The sequence below is a fragment of the Phyllopteryx taeniolatus genome, chromosome 5 (assembly GCF_024500385.1).
Source record: "Phyllopteryx taeniolatus isolate TA_2022b chromosome 5, UOR_Ptae_1.2, whole genome shotgun sequence".
NCBI classification, from domain to species: domain Eukaryota; kingdom Metazoa; phylum Chordata; class Actinopteri; order Syngnathiformes; family Syngnathidae; genus Phyllopteryx; species Phyllopteryx taeniolatus.
The window spans coordinates 26,112,502-26,132,351 of NC_084506.1; the positions used below are offsets into that span (position 1 = coordinate 26,112,502).

General features: G+C 42.2%; 1 protein-coding gene across 1 annotated transcript in view; it reads left to right on the forward strand.

Annotated features, from left to right (window-relative positions):
• ptprq (protein tyrosine phosphatase receptor type Q) overlaps positions 1-19,850 on the forward strand; it is a 52,516-nt gene that overhangs the window by 25,200 nt on the left and 7,466 nt on the right. The window contains exons 23-37 of the mRNA XM_061774830.1: positions 3-154; positions 485-626; positions 3,511-3,774; positions 3,871-4,218; positions 5,398-5,507; positions 5,588-5,774; positions 6,743-6,978; positions 8,692-8,761; positions 9,575-9,733; positions 9,825-10,068; positions 10,144-10,217; positions 11,210-11,309; positions 12,367-12,495; positions 18,457-18,501; positions 19,698-19,724. Coding sequence (XP_061630814.1) covers positions 3-154; positions 485-626; positions 3,511-3,774; positions 3,871-4,218; positions 5,398-5,507; positions 5,588-5,774; positions 6,743-6,978; positions 8,692-8,761; positions 9,575-9,733; positions 9,825-10,068; positions 10,144-10,217; positions 11,210-11,309; positions 12,367-12,495; positions 18,457-18,501; positions 19,698-19,724 — 2,287 coding nt within the window. The remainder of the gene's footprint in view (positions 1-2; positions 155-484; positions 627-3,510; positions 3,775-3,870; positions 4,219-5,397; positions 5,508-5,587; positions 5,775-6,742; positions 6,979-8,691; positions 8,762-9,574; positions 9,734-9,824; positions 10,069-10,143; positions 10,218-11,209; positions 11,310-12,366; positions 12,496-18,456; positions 18,502-19,697; positions 19,725-19,850) is intronic.

Here is a 19,850-nt window from a genome sequence, read left to right on the forward strand (position 1 = left end):
AGGCCCCATGGCCCCTCCCCGCAACCTGACCATTTTCAACCACACGGCTGTGTCCGTGTGGCTGAGCTGGGAGCCCCCCCTGGAGCCGAACGGGGTGGTCCTGCAGTACGGCTTCCGGATCCGAGAGCTCATCACAGACATTGTCACACACCGGGTACCGTCAATTTCACACGCCGAAAGCCCAGTCCGTCATAGCGAAAACATGAAAGTGCACCCGGGAGATCCGCTCAGCAAAAGCTACACACCTGTCACACGGATTAGCGACTCTAATTTCACACTCCAGATGCCACTCGGCGTTAACATTAAATTCAAATTCAAACAATAAGATATCATCAGCAAGTAATCAAGATGGGGTGACTATCTCCCTTCTTTTTAAATATGTCGGTTTGTGTGTGTCTGTGTGCGTGGGAGTGTGTGTGCGTGTGTGTGTGTGTGTGTGCGTGTGTGTGTGTGTGTGTGTGCTTGTGTGTGCGCACCATTACAGAATTCGTCCGGTCCATCAACAAGTGAGTACATCTCCGGCTTCAGGCCTCATAGTTCCTACGAGATCAGCGTTTACAGTTACACCCGAGTAGGCCATGGCAACCAGTTTAGCAGCCCTGTGACCTTCACCACCAATGAGTCGGGTAAGAAAAGAAAATAATCACTTTAAATGAGTGGATGACAGATAATTATCTGGAAAATATCTGCAAAAACACACACGATTCCTGATAAGGATAGAACAATTTTCTGTTACAGCCTTATTCCAAGTCAGAATACTGTAAATGAATTTTTTCCTCAAAATACTACACCTAACACACCATAAAACAGAAAAAAAGTGTCTTTTAAAATGTGGGAAAATTCATTAAAAATACAAAACTAAGAAATCTCAAGTGGTTAAGCATCGGCAGCCATTGCCATGAAGCTGATGAGCTGATGATGGGGTTAAAAATGTAATAAAAGGGGTTAGATGAAAGGTCAAGGTACAGTAAAAATTGGTATTTATAGCAGCTACATATAGTGGGTACGGAAAGTATTCAGACCCCCTTAAATTTTTCACTCTTTTTCATATTGCTAAAATAATTTAAGTTCATTTTTTCCACATTAGTGTACACACAGCACCCCATATTGACAGAAAATAAATCTTTGCAGATTTATTAAAAAAGAAAAACTGAAATATCACACAGACATAAGTATTCAGACCCTTTGCTGAGTATTTAGTAGAAGCACCCTTTTGAGCTAATAAAGCCATGAGTCTTATTGGGAATGATGCAACGAGTTTTTCACACGTGGATTTGGGGATCATCTGCAGATCCTCTCCAGTTCTGTCAGGTTGGATGGTGAACGTTGGTGGGCAGCCATTTTCAGGTCTTTCCAGAGATGCTCAATTGGGTTTAAGTCAGGGCTCTGTCTGGACCATTCAAAACAGTCATGGAGTTGTTCTGAAGCCACTCCTTCGGTATTTTAGCTGTGTGCTTAGGATCATTGTCTTTTTTGAAGGTGAACCTTTGGCCCAGTCTGAGGTTCTGAGCACTGTGGAGAAGGTTTCCGTCCAGGATATCCCTGTACTTGGCCGCATTCATCTTTTTCACCATCTTGGAGTCCTTCAGGTGTTTTTTAGCCAACTCCATGCGGGCTTGTAGTATATTTTAATAGTAACACAATCAGAGTTCCTTTGCACAGGACAAATGGTGGGAGACTATCACTCCAACTATCTTTTCTTTGTACTTCTACATCAAAGGACATCCTTTAACCAGTTTTATGGATATTGGGGTTTCCTGCTCGTCCTTGACAGAAACCTGTCTGGTATTTACAACCGGGGCCAGATCTTCACAAAGGACTGTTTTCATTATCACAGCAAAGGGCCCCAGGGAGGGGGGAGATTGACGAGAGTAAGAGACACCAGCAGGCGAGTGTGAGTCCAAATATGGTCATCAGGAATGGCCATCTCACGGGTGCCCCCAAGGAGGGGCTAATTCCACGCCCAGAGAATTAAACCTTGATAAACTGAGATCCAGGGGTTTTCGTCGTTCTGGCAATGTAAGCAGCTGTTATGACACTAAGGCTTGTTCAATAAATCGAATTAGCCCAAACGCCAAGTGTCTCGAAGTCTTCATTCATCCCATGCCCGACGGACGTCGGAGTCCTCCCGGGTGATCTCCGACTCGGAACCACAGGCGAAAAAATCCACCACAGGCTTTCATGTGTCTTGCACTGAGGAGAAGCTTCCGTCGGACCACTCTGCCATAAAGCCCCGACTGGAAGAGGGCTACAGTAATGGTTGACTTTCTAAAACTTTCTCCCATCTCCCGACTGCATCTCTGGAGCTCAGCCACAGTGATCTTTGGGTTTTTCTCCACCTCTCTCACCAAGGCTCTTCTCCCCCAATTGCTCAGTTTGGCCGGACGGCTAGCTCTAGGAAGGGTTCTGATCGTCCCAAACGTCTTCCATTTCATCAATATGGGATGCTGTGTGTACATTAATGAGGAAAAAATGAACTTAAATTATTTTAACAAATGGCTGCAATATAACAAAGATTGGAAATTTTAAGGGGCTCTGAAAACTTTGCGTACCCACTGTACACGCCAGCATCCTTGCACTACTGGTGGATTTTTTTTCCTGAATCAAATAATCTGTAAAGCATTTATCTTTAAGGCAAATGTAGATGATGAGTTTGAAATAAAAAATGTTGCTATGTAAAAGCTTGTCCCTTTGCAAAAAGCTATAACATGCTAATGCTAACAGCAAAGTAAGAAATTCTAACCTCACTTTGTCAATGTTTCCTGTGTTTTGGAGCAAAGATTGGAGATAATTAGAAATTAGGTACAAATACTTTTTTACACTGGCTGAGTTAATGCTACATATGTAAGGTTCCATATGTGCTAAAAACTATTCACTTTCCTAGAAAGCTATTACATGCCAGTACTAACAGAAATTCGTGCATGTCTTTTTTATGCACCTGGTTTGCCAATTCTCTTGCTATTACTTCTGCCACAGCTCTGTGCATACCCAGCTTGTCTGTGTGTAACGGGTTGAAAGGCGTGACTCATTGAAATCTGAAGAAGGGTATAATTTCCAGAAAGTGGGATTTCCCTGAGACATGAATGCTATTGATATCCACCTGGAAAACATGTAACAGTCCAAATGTAAAATCAACCTGCATAGCTGATACGGAGGATAATCATCGCCGCATTGCTGATGACGTGCCTCCCGCTTCATTCATAAGCAATTTGTGGTCATTACTGAACACATCGGCGCCGGTGATACAGCATCACTAGCATATTGCGTGTTTTGATTTTTTTCCACATTAGTGTGTCACTAAATGAGCTGAGGTGCTCAAACGATTGACGCATCAGTATGCAAGTTGAGAGCTTATTTGGGCTTCTAGATTTCTATAACATCTGTGCTATTAATAATCCTGCCTTGTTTTAGTCTGAATAAAATAACTAGACCTACCCCTGCTCGGAGAGAGATGAATTATTACTTGAGCTAATTTTAGAAGATCAACATGTCTGCTTTTTGTTTCGGCAGTTTCAGAAGCTGTGGTGAACCTGTCATGTTCAGGAGTCAGCTGGCATTCCATTCAGTTATCTTGGGAACCTCCGGTCAGCCCGAATGGGCAGATCCTCTTTTATGAGATTAGAATGGAGGTGGACTCATACCAGGTCAACACAGCAGAATACACAGTAACTGGACTGCCACCAGACCAGGAGTACATACTTAGTGTGGCCGTGGTCAACTCTGCAGGACCAGGCGAGCAAATCAACTGCACTGCTTCTACTCTTTCAGAGTCAGGTACATACATCATGAATGTAATCCTTTCAGAGAATTGAAAAGCAAAAAACAAAAAGGATGTTAAATGTAATCCTTAATCCTGGTTTTTCTGTTTAGCCCCATCTGCCCCTCGCTTCCTCGCCGTCTCTCAGGTCACTGCCAACAACGTGACACTGGAGTGGAGTTCCCCTCTCTCCGTTCCAGGCCTGCTTAAAGAGTACCGCCTGGTCACGGAGTTGCTCGACACTAAATGTGAACCCCACATCCTAAAACCTGAAGAAGAAAAGGTCTCGGATTGCGTGGAGTCAAGTGTTACCGTGTTCGTCAACGCTTCGGAAGAGGCCCCCAGTATCACGCTCCATCCTCTGGCTAAGTACAGACACTACCGCTTCAAAGTGGCGGCGGTGACCAACGCAGGAGTCGGAGACTATACGGAGTGGAATTATGCACGCACCCTGGCTGGCAGTAAGAATAATCACAAATATATTATGTCCTTATGACAGTGGAATCTGACTCTGCTCTCACTGGACACTTCAATAGGTACATTAACCTGCACAACTGTGTGACAAAATTCCATCTATCCTTTTAGCGCTTTCCTCATTAGTGTTGCAGATGAGCTGGAGTCAAGCCCAGCTGACCTTGAGTGAGAGGCGGGGTACACCCTAGACTGGTCGCCAGTCAACAGCAGGGCGCAGACAGACAAACAAGCATTCACACCAGTTCACTCCAGTGGACAATTTTAAGTCTTCAGTAAACCTAACATGCATGTTTTGGGACTGTGGGAGAAAGTCAGAGTACCTGGAGAAAACCCACACAAGCACGGCAAGCACATGCAAACTCCACTGAGATTCGAACCCTGAACCACAGGTTTACTTGGTTGTTCAATTTCGCACCTGATGGGTGGGCAACAACTCCAGAGACCCAACTATTTTACAAGAAACTAAAAAAAAGTGTTCCATAATATGTCCCATCTAAAACTGAGCATAATATTTGTAAAAGAAGCATTTTTGATAAAATGCGTGTATTGGACCCCAATAGGCCACCACGGTGAGGAGTGCTTTAGTGACCGCCGCACAGTCGAGACGTCCTGTGTTTTTGAATCTCGGGGCCCTTCTATGTGGAATTTGTTTGTTCTACCCGTGCTTCGTCCCACATTCCAAAAACATGAATGTTAGGCATGACATTAATTGTCCATAGTTGTGAATTGGAGTGTGAATATTTGTTTGTATGTATGAGCCCTGCGATTGACTCGCGACCAGTCCAGGGTGTGCCCCGCCCTTTTCCCCGAAGTCAGCCGGGATAAACTTAAACCCGCAACCTTATTGAGGACAAACTAAAGAAAATGGATGGCTGGATCGCATTAGATGGTGCAGCTGTACCTAAAGTATTGGCTTTATTAATTACTTGCATTTATATCAAGACAGCAAAGAAAAACAGCAATATCATCCGTTTGAGCCCCTCTCTAAACTGGTGTTTTAATCATTTGTAACATTTTTACATTGATGCAACGAAATAGTAATCAACCGTAATGCTTCTCCGTAATCTTTTAAATTAGCAGGTCACGGGGGAATGGAACTAGTGAGTTAAACAGGAGTGAAAAAGGACAAATGTGTGTAAGTGGTGATGTGTGTGTCTATCTCTCAGACCCAGATGCCCCTCCACATAATATCAGGGTGCTGCCCACCTCCAGCAGCCTTCGTATAGACTGGGACCCTCCTGACATTATTTCCGGACCCACGTCCTATCTCGTGCAGGTCATTTCTTTCACTCACATTTTGTAAGCATTGATTAAATTGCCATTTCTACTCAATATGTCCAACTACTGCGCCACTAGGTGGAAGGTCCCAGTTTGAATTACTCCTCCATCCGAGAGCCAGGGGAGTTGACCAGGGTGGTTGTGACCAACTTGACGGCATTCTCTCCTTATTTCGTCACGGTCACCGCCTTCACCGGCCCCTTGGAGCGCGCGGCTGAGGACGGGAAGGCCATTGGGCCCTTTGTGTTTCGAACTTTGGAGGAAGGTGTGTGGGGAAAGTTCTTCGTAGGCAAAGAAAAAATAAGAAAAATATGAAAAAATTGACTCTGCTGGAGAGTTTGTGTAGTCCCCCATACCCTGACATTGCTCCCATATTGCATACCAATTGATTTGTTCTGACTTATATTTGATTATTTGCATATTTTATATTGGAAAATATTCAGCGCTAATATATTGTATGGTAAAGGGGAAATATATTCCGGAAAGAAGATGAGTGATTCAAATAGTTGTACGAACTGTAAATAAGAAAATAAGATCACCAACATAACAATGGTATTGCGCAAAATGACTTATTCCTTAGGAATATGGCGAAACGATGGTGATGATGATGATGATGATGATGATGATGATGATGATGAAATGTTCTAATTCCTAATGAATTACTGTATTCTGTAGTAATTAGTAGAAGATCAGATAAAATATTGGTTAACATAATAACATATCCAAGAATAACAATAAATATGATGAAAGAAATATTAATTATTCAAAAGTTATTTATACAGTGTTGTTTCCACTACAGAAACATTATACATTCTGAAATAATTATCACAATGAATAAGATGGAGGTTAACATAATAACAAATACAGGAATAATAGATGATCAGAAAAAACAAATACAAAAAAATATATACTGCATATCTATAATATATATGCATATATGTATATGTATAATCGGATACAGAATACAGTAATCAGTGTTTAATAATAAACGCACACACAAAAAAAGAAAATAGGCAACAATTTGGCTTTAATAATATGGTTGAGGAATAATATTCCTATTTTGGAAATCCATATTATGCAACATGACCCAAAATCACAGAAGATGAATTACAGTACTTATATATTAATGCATACCGGCAATAAGTAATTGACATTGCTGAGGCCATACACAGTTGACTGTACAGAGATAATGAAGGCTTCTTCTTCTTTCTGTGTTTTCTTGTGTGTCTCCAGAGCCTAAAGACCCACCAAAGAACGTGGTGGTGTCCGTGATCCCGGACGAGGTGAACCGGGTCAAGGTGACCTTCACGCCGCCGGAGGAGCCCAACGTGCAAATCACATCCTACTTTGTGTACATCTACAAGAAAGAACTCCTGGTGAGGAACATTAGCCTAAACACCACCCAAAAAGACAACCACATGAGTGCCGTCATCGATGGCCTAAAGGGTGGTCACAACTACAGCATTCAGGTGAGTGGTGGTGGGGGGGGGCTTTTATTAATTGTTAGTATTTACTGTATAATGTTTATGACTGTATTTTATTTAAAGCATTTTGTGAGTTCTCTATGTGAGAAGTGCGATAAAAATAAAATGTACTTACTTTTTCCCCTAGTGTTTAACAAAGGGGTGTGAACATCATTTACCGGGGCCCACATACGGCCCGCTAGGTGCCCACTGAGCTTTTACATTATCAAGAGTCCTGTAATATTTGCTTTAATAGTCGCTATATTAGATATTTCATTGACTAAAATTTTTGAGTAGGAGGCGGCAACGAGTGGTTAGAGCGTCTGCCTCACACTTCTGAGGACCGGGGTTCAATCCCCAGCCCCGCCTGTGTGGAGTTTGCATGTTCTCCCCGTGCCTGCATGAGCACTCCGGTTTCTTCCCCCATCCCAAAAACATGCATGGTAGGTTAATTGACAACTCTAAATTGCCCGTAGGTGTGAATGTGAGTGCGAATGGTTGTTTGTTTGTATGTGCCCTGCGATTGGCTGGCAACCAGTTCAGGGTGTACCCCACCCTCCTGCCCGATGATAGCTGCGATAGGCTCCAGCATGCCCGCGACCCTAGTGAGGAGAAGCGGCTCAGAAAATGGATAGATGGATTTATTTAACTACATTAATTAATAAAATAAATCTGAATTAATTGAACTGCACGTTTTAGAGTTAGGTGGGTATGTATATAGGTAGGTTGGTGGGTGGCACCCACAAAGTTTACCTCAAAATTCTGGAAAACCCTTCTACCTATGTATAATGCATTTTTACAATGCATGATTTTGCTTCTACCCATATGATCAAATCAGCAAGTATTATTTGTATTTTGTTAGGCTTTTTATTCAAAGAATTATTCTGAAGTTAAGCACTTTATTTGAACACATGATACTTTATTTTTTTATTTACTTGCTCTTATTTTGAAATTCACGGCCCCACTTTTATTTAGTAAATGAGAAAACACAAAGTTGTGCTCATATGTTTGATTACCCAGGCAGGATTTGTAAAGTGGGTACAATTCTTTAAAGAAAACATGAAGGGCCAGGCGAAACATGTTTAATTTTATTTTAATGGGATTCAAATTAAACGGTCAAGCATTTCAGAAAAGCATTATCATTAAACAAAACATAACCATAAAGAAATTAATGATGGTGTTGTTCAGTAATCAGTCATATTAAAATACATATATATATATATATATATAGCTATAGATATATATATTTCACAAATTCTGCCAGGGTATATAAACCTATGAGCACAACTGTACATATATGCAGTCATACGTACCCTTGTCATATTGGAATGAAAGTGTAGGCTACACCCTTTTCATAAAAGGGTGTAGCCTACACCCTTTTATGAAAAGGCGGTGGCATATTAGAATGAAAGTGTACACTTTTCTCATAACCTCTAGATGGCGGTGGCCTTTTGGAATTAAAGTGTACAGCTTTTTCATAACCTCTAGATGGTGGCATACATTTGTAAAAGGTGAAAGTTTTTTTCCATTTTCCCCTATACCTATGTATAATGCGCACTATTGAGTTTTGACATTTTTTTGGGGGGGGGGGAATGCGCATTACACACAAAAATTTACGGTACATACACATTTTAACAATTTTGACAATTGCCCGCCCCTGTTAACCTGAAACTGTAATTGGTCTTCTACCTCTCCCTCATCCAATGTGTTTGTTTGTAGATTTCCGCAAAGAACAGCGCAGGTCGGAGTCCACCCAGCCCACTCGTCCAGATAACAACAGGAATCAAAGGTACAATATTCGTACTTATTTCCGGGCACTACTGCTGACACTTCTAAATTGAATTCACGTCTGTGCGGGCCTTGCAGGGGAGCACACTTTCTACAAAAAACATTACATTTACAGAGACTATACCACTGTGTTTTGACTGACACTGTCAGTGAGGTATTTGTTTATTTGTATGTTTACCTTTGTGGATCATGCTGAGAGCTGTTTCTTATTGTTTGACTCTTATGGAGCTAAATGAGGAACCACAATACAGTAATTCCCTGCAATTGTGTGCTTCACTATTCAAAAATTGACCTGTTGCCATTTTTTTTCGGTAGAATCCTCTTTCTTTTTTTTTTTGCTATAAAAGTTATCAGATTCGATTAGCAATTATTTATAATATTGACACTGTTAAGTGCAGTGATTCCCAACCAGGATGCCGTGGAACTAATGCGCCATGAGAGATCATCAGGGGTGCTGAGGAAAAAAATATCCAATTTCACTTGTCTGAAAATGTTTTCGTAATAACAAATATAACTTTGTTCATCTATCTATGCCAGCGTACAATTACATGCTCTTAAATTAGATGGCAGAAGGTACAATAACCCACCTGTTGCCATTTATACAAGATAATAAATCTAAAACTTCCTGCAATTATATCTGCTTTGTGTTCAATTAAACAAGCCCACACTTCACACTGAGTAAATACATTTGTGAGTACATTGAGACAAGATCATAATTGTGTCAGTATTCATACTTTTTGAGACATTTTTGTGCACGTGTGCATGTGCACATATGTGTGTGTGTCAACATTGATGATTTTTAGTGGTTTTGCAGCGGCGGCCAAGCCCACCCAAAAACCCCAGGCAGTGTTTGGCCAAAGAGGGGTTGCCATGGTTACCCACAAGAGTATCACCATTCACATGCCAGCGTGTTTCTATAGTGACGACAACGGGCCAATCGCAAAAATCCAGGTCATCGTGGCTGAGTCAGGGGGTACGACTATTCACAATGTCGCTTTGATTCTGTCGGAGTTTGACAAACACATAAAAAAAAATATTCTGCTTTCATTTCCATCATGTCACAGCGAAGGACCTCGCAAACCTAACCACCTGGAGGGAAGCCTTTTTCAAAGACCCCGGCCCTTATGTGACGGACCAGGGCTTCCCCAACCCTCCGTGTCCGGAGGACACCCGCAGGGTATCCAGAGACCACCGACGCAATCACACCCGGGCGGGGACCTATGTGATCGGAGAGCATGACGAGTGTATGCAGGAGAACCACACGGACACGCTGTGTAACGGACCTTTGAAGGCCAACACTGTTTATGTGTGAGTGGACCATGTACCATCAAATGGTTTTTACTGAATCAAAGCTGTTTTAAATATACCATGTCTATTCAACAGGTTTAAGTTCAGAGCAACTAACAGCATCGGCCAATACACTGACTCTGAGTACTCCGACCATATTAAAACTGGAGGTATACATACAGTATTCACACTATACAGGCTATGTAATATGGTAGAAAAGTTACTTTCTTTCAGTTGCTGAATTCCCAAAATTATATTATATAGATCAGTGGCAGACTATACATTTGGTACCTGGGTCTTCAGTGGGGATTTACCCGACTTAATCCACATCACGTTGCACTATCTGGAGCAGTTCAGAATCAATATTTATCTAATAACATGACAAAAACATAAAACACACACAATACTTACCATAGATGCTGATTATTATATGTATTAATGCAGCAGATCGCAACAGACTTGTTTTGTTAGTTGAACTTGGATGTAACAAGTTCTCCTCTGACCAGCCAATCAGAGTATGGAAAAATGTTGATGTTTAATTTACATCCACCGGCACTTCTGATTCTGAAGGCTGTGGGCAGGTTAGCTTGACATGGCAGCACATAGAGGCTGAAATCTGATTGGTAAAAAAATCCAAGAATAATTAAGCTGTCATTCACATACAGTACTGTCCATGTACTGGATGCAATGCAGCAAAGACAAACATTATGAAATGAAGATAATAGACAGTTAGGAATGAATAAATACAATTTAATGGAAGAAATGTTAGAATTTAGATTGTAAACGTAAGTCAGTGCTTCTGATAGTTTTAGGCCAGCAGAAAAGGCCACCACTGATTCACAAAGCACAGACTGAAAAGAGTTCATTATTTTAATTATTGATGTTTATAGTTTACAGCTAAAACAAACACCAAAATGCACGAGAGAAATGAGAAAGTTACATAAAAACAATCCAAATAATTGTTAAATATAGATTCGGTAGGAATTGACTTTCTGAGAAGTATTTTTCCATGTGTTTAATATAATATACAAATTAAATTACTGAAATAAATGAAGTTCTCCACTACATCCTAATATATTGAGATGCACCTGTATATACTGTACATTGTTCACAATAAATGCGTTAAAAATGATTTCCCGATGCTCATTTTCTCTCCGTATAGTGAACAGACTGTTGAGCCGAGACGAGCAGCTCATCCTGGGTGTAGTCCTCTCCTTCTTCTTGGCGGTGCTGCTGTTTGTCATTATCTGCGCGTCCGTCAAGTAAGAAACAGAATCACTTACCGCCTTTCTGAACATCTTCACGAAACACTCAGGCACTAATCAAAGCACTCAGATGGTGGGCAACTAATACAAGTAAAATTCATGAATAACAAAGGTAAAAGAGCATGCACTGGGAAATGTATTTTGGCGTTAAATAAAATGAAAAATGTTTCCTTTTTAATTCCTGGAAAAGGTTACCAGAAAAAGGAAAAGCAAAAGAATATTTTGAAATATGTTCAAGCACAATATTGGAGGAGGGACTACCGTAATTGTGAAAGAAAATGTTCTACAATAACAGATTTAGTAATGAGCCTTTTTCTGGAATAAAACAATAAATTCCAGAGGAAAGGATTTTACAATTTCCCAGATTATCTGAAATGATTATCATAATAATCCAGAACAAAAAATACAAGAAGAGACATGCCCCTTTTGAAGTCTACAGATGATTTGGCACAGACATATTCTATGACTTAATTATATACAGTAGATAGATAGAAAGATATTATAGATATTCCTGACTTAAAGGAGCCATATTATGGATTTGTTTTCACATTTTTAAAACAGCTCCCAGGTATCATACTAACATGTCTCTGACATGCTTTTGTCAAAATACCTCAAGGATAAATAATTATAGCACACATTTCAACTTGTCTTTCTAGTCTCATTGAAATGAGCCTGCTCACCCTGCCACCCTCGACTGCAGGGCCAATGACGAATTTTGTTACCATGACGACCAGGGAGCTACTGTACCTGTTGGGCCCCAAGTCTAAAAGTGTAAACTGCAAAGAACTTGTGACCCCCCCCCCCCCCCCCCCCCCCCATAAAGACAATAAAAGCCTGGATTGTTTTTTCACTTGTGAAGGCGGCACTTCATTACCAAGCCGTTCAATTACACTTGTCAATTAGTGTACACATCCGTGTGTGTGGTCCATGTGGCAGACATATTTTCAATCACAAATTCAACGACAACTTCACCTCCCATTTAAGTATGCGCTGCTTTTCTGTGCTCCAAATACACTGTAACTCTGATTAGCTTTGTTGTTGACGTGTTTGCCAGGGTCCACCAGCGCAAGAAGGAGGGTGGAACATATTCCCCCCGAGAAGCGGAGATCATCGAGACCAAGTGTAAGCTGGATCAGCTGATTGCTGTGGCAGACTTGGAGCTGAAGCAAGAAAAAGTCAACCGGTTGGTATCCATCCATCCATCCATTTTCTGAGCCGCTTCTCCTCACTCGGGTCGCGGGCGTGCTGGAGCCTATCCCAGCTGTCATCGGGCAGGAGGCGGGGTACACCCTGAACTGGTTGCCAGCCAATCGCAGGGCACATACAAACAAACAACCAACCATTCGCACTCGCATTCACACCTACGGGCAATTTAGAGTCTCCAATTAATGCATGTTTTTGGGATGTGGGAGGAAACCGGAGTACCCGGAGAAAACCCACGCAGGCACGGGGAGAACATGCAAACTCCACACAGTCGGGACCGGGGATTGAACCAAGGTCCTCAGAACTGTGAGGCTGACGCTCTAACCAGTCGGTCACCGTGCCGCCCCGGTTGGTATATTAAATATAATGACATACAACAAATGCTGGCAAGCTGAAGCCAAGTGCACGCTTTTTGTGACTTCATGACGGCCGCTCCAGATCTACGACTTTAAATGTGAATTCAACAAGACCAAAGTGTCTCTGCCGCTGCCAACATCATGTACGTTCATCAGCACTAAATCATCTTGTTGTTGCCGAGTTTGAGCAAAAATAGAAGCAACGTCTCTGGCGTTGTGGCTTTATATTTGCTGCTTTCTTCTTTGGAGACGTGCTGTCTGCCACTTTCCGACCATCCTCTCTGACAGATGTGCTTTGTTTAAAAACGTCTCTACATCAGTCACATAAAATACTTTTACATCATTTATTCATTCTGTAATATGGTGAGAAACAACGTCACTGTTTGAGTCAAGATCATGTTAAAGAGGACATATTATGTAACGTTTTAGGTGCTGTCCACCCATCCAAGTAAATTTTCCAAAATGTGCAGAATTTTGCCGGATTGTGACGTAACAGGTCGGCTAATTTACATAATACTGCCCCCACACCGTGTTTCTCCGCCTATGATTTAACACCTATAGACTGGGCGAAGATCCACCATTTTCAAGTGACAGACTACACGAAGCCGTGTCAGTGTTTGGTGACTTCCTTATTTCCAAAGTAGCCAAAGAAATCATTTCTGATTGGACTGTCAGAAGACTTACAGTGGAAAGGATAACTCAGGACTGGAGTGATGTGATCCAATTTGTTGGTTTTAGTTAGGACTCGAGCAGCACCGTATTGAAGTAGCTGCAGGTGTTTGACAGATTTTTTTTTTGTCAGGCCTGTAACGATACTGTTGCTGTAATCATGCCATGTTTCTCATCCCATGACTTGTCAGCACCATTTTCATGCGAGGCGCTATCATGTCAAAAGCAAAGCTGCAGTGTTCGAAGCACAGATTAGTATTACCAAGGGGTAATTTGCAAATAAGACTTCTAGCAACTGTTTTAAAACTGTGAAAAATGCATAAAATGTCTCATTTAAGGTGAGAAATATAGTAAATATGTATTTTTATGATTATAGTAGTGGAGCAGCCAAAGGTTGATATATTGTGTGTCCAGGAGACCAGGTGGAAAGGCAGTAAGGCTAGAAGTTTAGGGGCAGGGTTTAAATTATTTTACCATGGTGTAGATGGGAAGAGAAATGGAGTCGGGGTTATTTTAAAAGAAGAGTTGGCTAAGAATGTCTTGGAGGTGAAAAGAGTATCAGATCGAGTGATGAGGCTGAAATTTGAAATTGAGGGTGTTATGTGTAATGTGATTAGTGGCTATGCCCCACAGGTAGGATGTGACCTAGAGGTGAAAGAGAAATTCTGGAAGGAGCTAGATGATGTAGTTCTGAGCATCCCAGACAGAGAGAGAGTCGTAATTGGTGCAGATTGTAATGGACATGTTGGTGAAGGTAATAGGGGTGATGAAGAAGTGATGGGTAAGTACGGCATCCAGGAAAGGAACTTGGAGGGACAGATGGTGGTAGACTTTGCAACAAGGATGCAAATGGCTGTAGTGAACACTTTTTTCCAGAAGAGGCACGAACATAGGGTGACCTACAAGAGCGGAGGTAGAAGCACACAGGTGGATTACATCTTGTGCAGACGATGTAATCTGAAGGAGGTTACTGACTGTAAGGTAGTGGTAGGGGAGAGTGTGGCTAGACAGCATAGGATGGTGGTGTGTAAGATGACTCTGGTGGTGGGGAGGAAAATTAGGAAGACAAAGGCAGAGAAGAGAACCATGTGGTGGAAGCTGAGACAGGACGAGTGTTGTGCAGCTTTTCGGGAAGAGGTGATACAGGCTCTCGGTGGACGGGAAGAGCTTCCAGAAGACTGGACCACTGCAGCCAAGGTGATCAGAGAAGCAGGCAGGAGAGTACTTGGTGTATCTTCTGGCAGGAAAGGAGAGAAGGAGACTTGGTGGTGGAACCTCACAGTACAGGAAATCATACAAGGAAAACGGTTAGCTAAGAAGAAGTGGGACACTGAGAGGACCGAGGAGAGGCGAAAGGAATACATTGAGATGCGACACAGGGCAAAGGTAGAGGTGGCAAAGGCAAAACAAGAGGCATATGATGACATGCATGGCAGGTTGGACACTAAAGAAGGAGAAAAGGATCTATACAGGCTGGCCAGACAGAGGGATAGAGATGGGAAGGATGTGCAGCAGGTTAGGGTGATTAAGGATAGAGATGGAAATATGTTGACTGGTGCCAGCAGTGTGCTAGGTAGATGGAAAGAATACTTCGAGGAGTTGATGAATGAGGAAAATGATAGAGAAGGAAGAGTAGAAGAGGCAAGTGTGGTGGACCAGGAAGTGACAATGATTAGTAAGGGGGAAGTTAGAAAGGCATTAAAGAGAATGAAAAATGGAAAGGCAGTTGGTCCTGATGACATTCCTGTGGAGGTATGGAAGCATCTAGGAGAGGTGGCTGTGGAGTTTTTGACCAGCTTGTTCAATAGAATTCTAGTGCGTGAGAAGATGCCTGAGGAATGGAGGAAAAGTGTACTGGTGCCCATTTTTAAGAACAAAGGTGATGTGCAGAGCTGTGGCAACTATAGAGGAATAAAGTGGATGAGCCACACAATGAAGTTATGGGAAAGAGTAGTGGAGGCTAGACTCAGGACAGAAGTGAGTATTTGCGAGCAACAGTATGGTTTCATGCCTAGAAAGAGTACCACAGATGCATTATTTGCCTTGAGAATGTTGATGGAAAAGTACAGAGAAGGTCAGAAGGAGCTACATTGTGTCTTTGTAGATCTAGAGAAAGCCTATGACAGAGTACCCAGAGAGGAACTGTGGTACTGCATGCGGAAGTCTGGAGTGGCAGAGAAGTATGTTAGAATAATACAGGACATGTACGAGGGCAGCAGAACAGCGGTGAGGTGTGCTGTCGGTGTGACAGAAGAATTTAAGGTGGACGTGGGACTGCATCAGGGATCAGCCCTGAGCCCCTTCCTTTTTGCAGTGGTGATGGATAGGCTGACAGATGAGGTTAGACTGGAATCCCCGTGGACCATGATGTTTGCAGATGACATTGTGATCTGCAGTGAAAGCAGGGAGCAGCTGGAGGAACAGTTAGAAAGATGGAGGCATGCACTGGAAAGAAGAGGAATGAAGATTAGCCGACGTAAAAGAGAATATATGTGCATGAATGAGAGGGGTGGTGGGGGAAGAATGAGGCTACAGGGAGAAGAGATGGCAAGGGTAGAGGACTTTAAATACTTGGGGTCAACCGTCCAGAGCAATGGTGAGTGTGGTCAGGAAGTGAAGAAACGGGTCCAAGCAGGTTGGAACGGGTGGAGGAAGGTGTCAGGTGTGTTATGTGACAGAAGAGTCTCTGCTAGGATGAAGGGCAAAGTTTATAAAACAGTGGTGAGGCCAGCCATGATGTATGGATTAGAGACAGTGGCACTGAAGAGAAAACAGGAAGCAGAGCTGGAGGTGGCGGAAATGAAGATGTTGAGGTTCGCTCTCGGAGTGACCAGGTTGGATAAAATTAGAAATGAGCTCATCAGAGGGACAGCCAAGGTTCGATGTTTTGGAGACAAAGTTCGAGAGAGCAGACTTCAATGGTTTGGACACGTCCAGAGGAGAGAGAGTGAGTATATTGGTAGAAGGATGATGAGGATGGAGCTGCCAGGCAAGAGAGCTAGAGGAAGACCAAAGAGAAGGTTGATGGAGGTCGTGAGGGAAGACATGATGGCAGTTGGTGTTCGAGAGGAGGATGCAGGAGATAGGCTCTCATGGAAAAGGATGACGCGCTGTGGCGACCCCTAACGGGACAAGCCGAAAGGAAAAGAAGAAGTAGTGGAGCAGCCAGTAAAAGCAAACTGCATTCTCAATATTTCAACCAAATTAAAAAGCCAAAAAAGAGCGGTTCCTGTCACTTTAAAACTCCATCCATCCATTTTCTGAGCCGCTTCTCCTCACTCGGGTCGCAGGCGTGCTGGAGCCTATCCCAGCTGTCATCGGGCAGGAGGCGGGGTACACCCTGAACTGGTTGCCAGCCAATCGCAGGGCACATAGAAACAAACAACCATTCGACTCACAGTCTTGCCTACGGGCAATTTAGAGTCTTCAATTCATGCATGTTTTTGGGATGTGGGAGGAAACCGGAGTGCCCGGAGAAAACCCACGCAGGCACGGGGAGAACATGCAAACTCCACACAGGCGGGGCCGGGGATTGAAACCGGGTCCTCAGAACTGTGAGGCTGACGCTCTAACCAGTCGCCCACCGTGCCGCCCACTTTAAAACTGTCCTCTATTAAAAAAAAGAAGCTAAAAAAGAGCTGCAGGGACATTATAAAAGTGAAACTTGTAAATAAAAGTATGTCACCAAACTGCATTTTACTGTTTAATGTGCCCAATTTTGCTACTTTTGAGAATATATGGCAGTGTCATAAAATATTTAAGATACCAGTCCCTAATATGCAGTTCGTACTATATTCTCCTGGTGAAAGAGAGCCACTCATTTTCACAGCATTCTTTTGGGGAAGCAAATATTTTAGGTCATTGCATATTAATCTTTGCCTAAAGCAGCTTCTGTCTTCTGCAATACATGCCTTTTGTTTGAGATGCTGCCAGAATCGGTTCTAATAATAACTCACGTATGCATGTCACTAAAATAACTTTGCTTTCACACAATCATGTGCACTTTGTAACAGCTCGGCTACACATATACAGATTTTAACACCTTAACTGATACATCACACATACATAAAGATATCTCCACCTACGATGGCGACTCCTCCCCCAAACCAGATGTATGTCGTAGTACCAAGACTGACCTGATAGAGGCGCTATGTTGCCACAGTGCATCCAGACTGCTAGAAAACACAAAGAAGTCGGAGTAATAGTAGAAGAAGAAATACAAGAAGCTAGGTAATCGTAAACATTAAAGGGGAACTAAACTCTTGGGTTTTATTTTTGGGGTTTTTGCAAGAATTAATTGTATGTGCCCCACCAGTCTAAAAAAGGTGTTCTGTTTAATATACCAAACTTGCGACAATTTTGTTCAACCTATCATTCTATCTACTTGTATGTATGCTAGTTATCGCAGCATACCTGGGGAGACGGCTACCTGTGTTCCGGGTTTAGGTTCCATGACGTTCACAATGCAAGCGCGAGAGCAGTTGTGACATTCATTTCGGTCGACAGCAGAGGGCGATATTGCCAAATATGGCGGCTCCGTGAGATGGATGAAAAATTGATGAATTCATCTGTTTAATTCTTATTCCATAAATGTAATATTAACCAGAATAGTGTGTTTAGAGTAATGGTGGCTCATACAACATATTCTTTCAAAACAACAACAAGATTTTAGGTTGAGTTCCCCTTTACACAGTTTAAAATTTACGATTGCTGGCCCTCAACATTTTCTGAAAAATCCCTCTTAAACCACCCCACACTACAGGATATTCTCTCAGGACAATCGTTTACAGACGTACGTTTAACATCAGGCCTTTGCTGACTTTGACCGGAACTGGGGGGGAAATGTTCAAATTTGGCTCGATTATCAGCATGTGTGTACCCTAGACCTCTCTCACTGAACACTTTTCTCCCACCAGGTATTCGTCTTTCTTCTTGAGACGGAAGGAGATATACGTCATCCAGTAAGTGTTTCAAGATGCTGTTTTCCACTTCCACCCATTACTCGCTCATTCATACATACTGTCGGCATGCTTGGCCCTGCAAGGCACATTTTGTCTGTGCTATTTGTTGACTCTCCCACTATCTCCAACCTGCTTGGAAGGCTGAATAATTTTAGAGGGCAAGCAGAGGTAAGCGTTATCTGGTTCATGGGTTCAAAATGGCAAAGAAACACCCAAGTCCAACACAATGACCTTGTTTATACCCTGCCTTCCACATAAGAGTGAGGAAACACTTTAATTCGTTCTGTGACTTGTACAAGTTGTATTTCAAATCATCTTTCCCCATTGAAATTAATGAAAATGGAATTAACAAAACACCCACAATTCTTTTTTTTTTTTTTAGATGTACTGTCTGTAAACACAGTGATTACGTTTGCTCTCCACGTAATCTGCCAACACGGAAAATGAAAGCACAGAACATGACTGTACCTAATGTATTGACTGGCCTTGTTCTTCTGTGGGGCAGATTGGCAGTTGGCAAACCAGCTTAATGGCGCATTACTGCCACCAATTGATGTTGTCCTGCCATTGCAAGGAAACCAATGTGAATTGGTGGTGGCTGGATGTTGTGAAGAGTGCTGCCGCCATCTGGCAGTGGGAAGTCTGAAGCACATTTATATCTCAGATTTTGCATGTATCACTCCAATTTTTAAATGTTATTACATTTACACTTACAAATACACTTAATCTCATATATTCTAAGAAATATTTCAAAATAGGGTTTGAACCCTGGGATAGGCTTACACAAGGCTTGAGGTTTCAAATTAGGATTTTGAAGTCCAGATGTGGGTTTGTGCATGCATTCACCTGGATTCCTTCCTTCCTTCCTTCCTTCCTTCCTTCCTTCCTTCCTTAATTTTTCCTGCCTTCATCATTGCTTCCTCTGTCCTTCCTCTCTTCCTTCATTCTTTTCTTCCTTTCTGCCAACCTTCCTTCATTGAAAAGGGTATACCTACTTTTGGCCCACCCTGTATATGATATGCATACAGTATATATATTATTATTATATATTATTATATAGTCTCTAAGTGTAATCGATTAAGCTCTGCTTAACCAGACATGTTTCTTTTAATGAGGAAATAGCACAGAAGCAATTGTGATTGAGCGCATTCTTTTCTTGTTTTTTGTTTTTTTGCATGCTATCTATTTTCATCCAGACTCCTCAGCTACAGGAAATCACTCAAGTAAGTCATCCTGCATGAATTATGTATAAATGTGTATAAATAATATGCTGACAGTGGCTGTGGCATCCCAACATGGTGTACTGTGCTGCTCGCTGTATGTTAGTGTTACTCACACACTCACCGGCC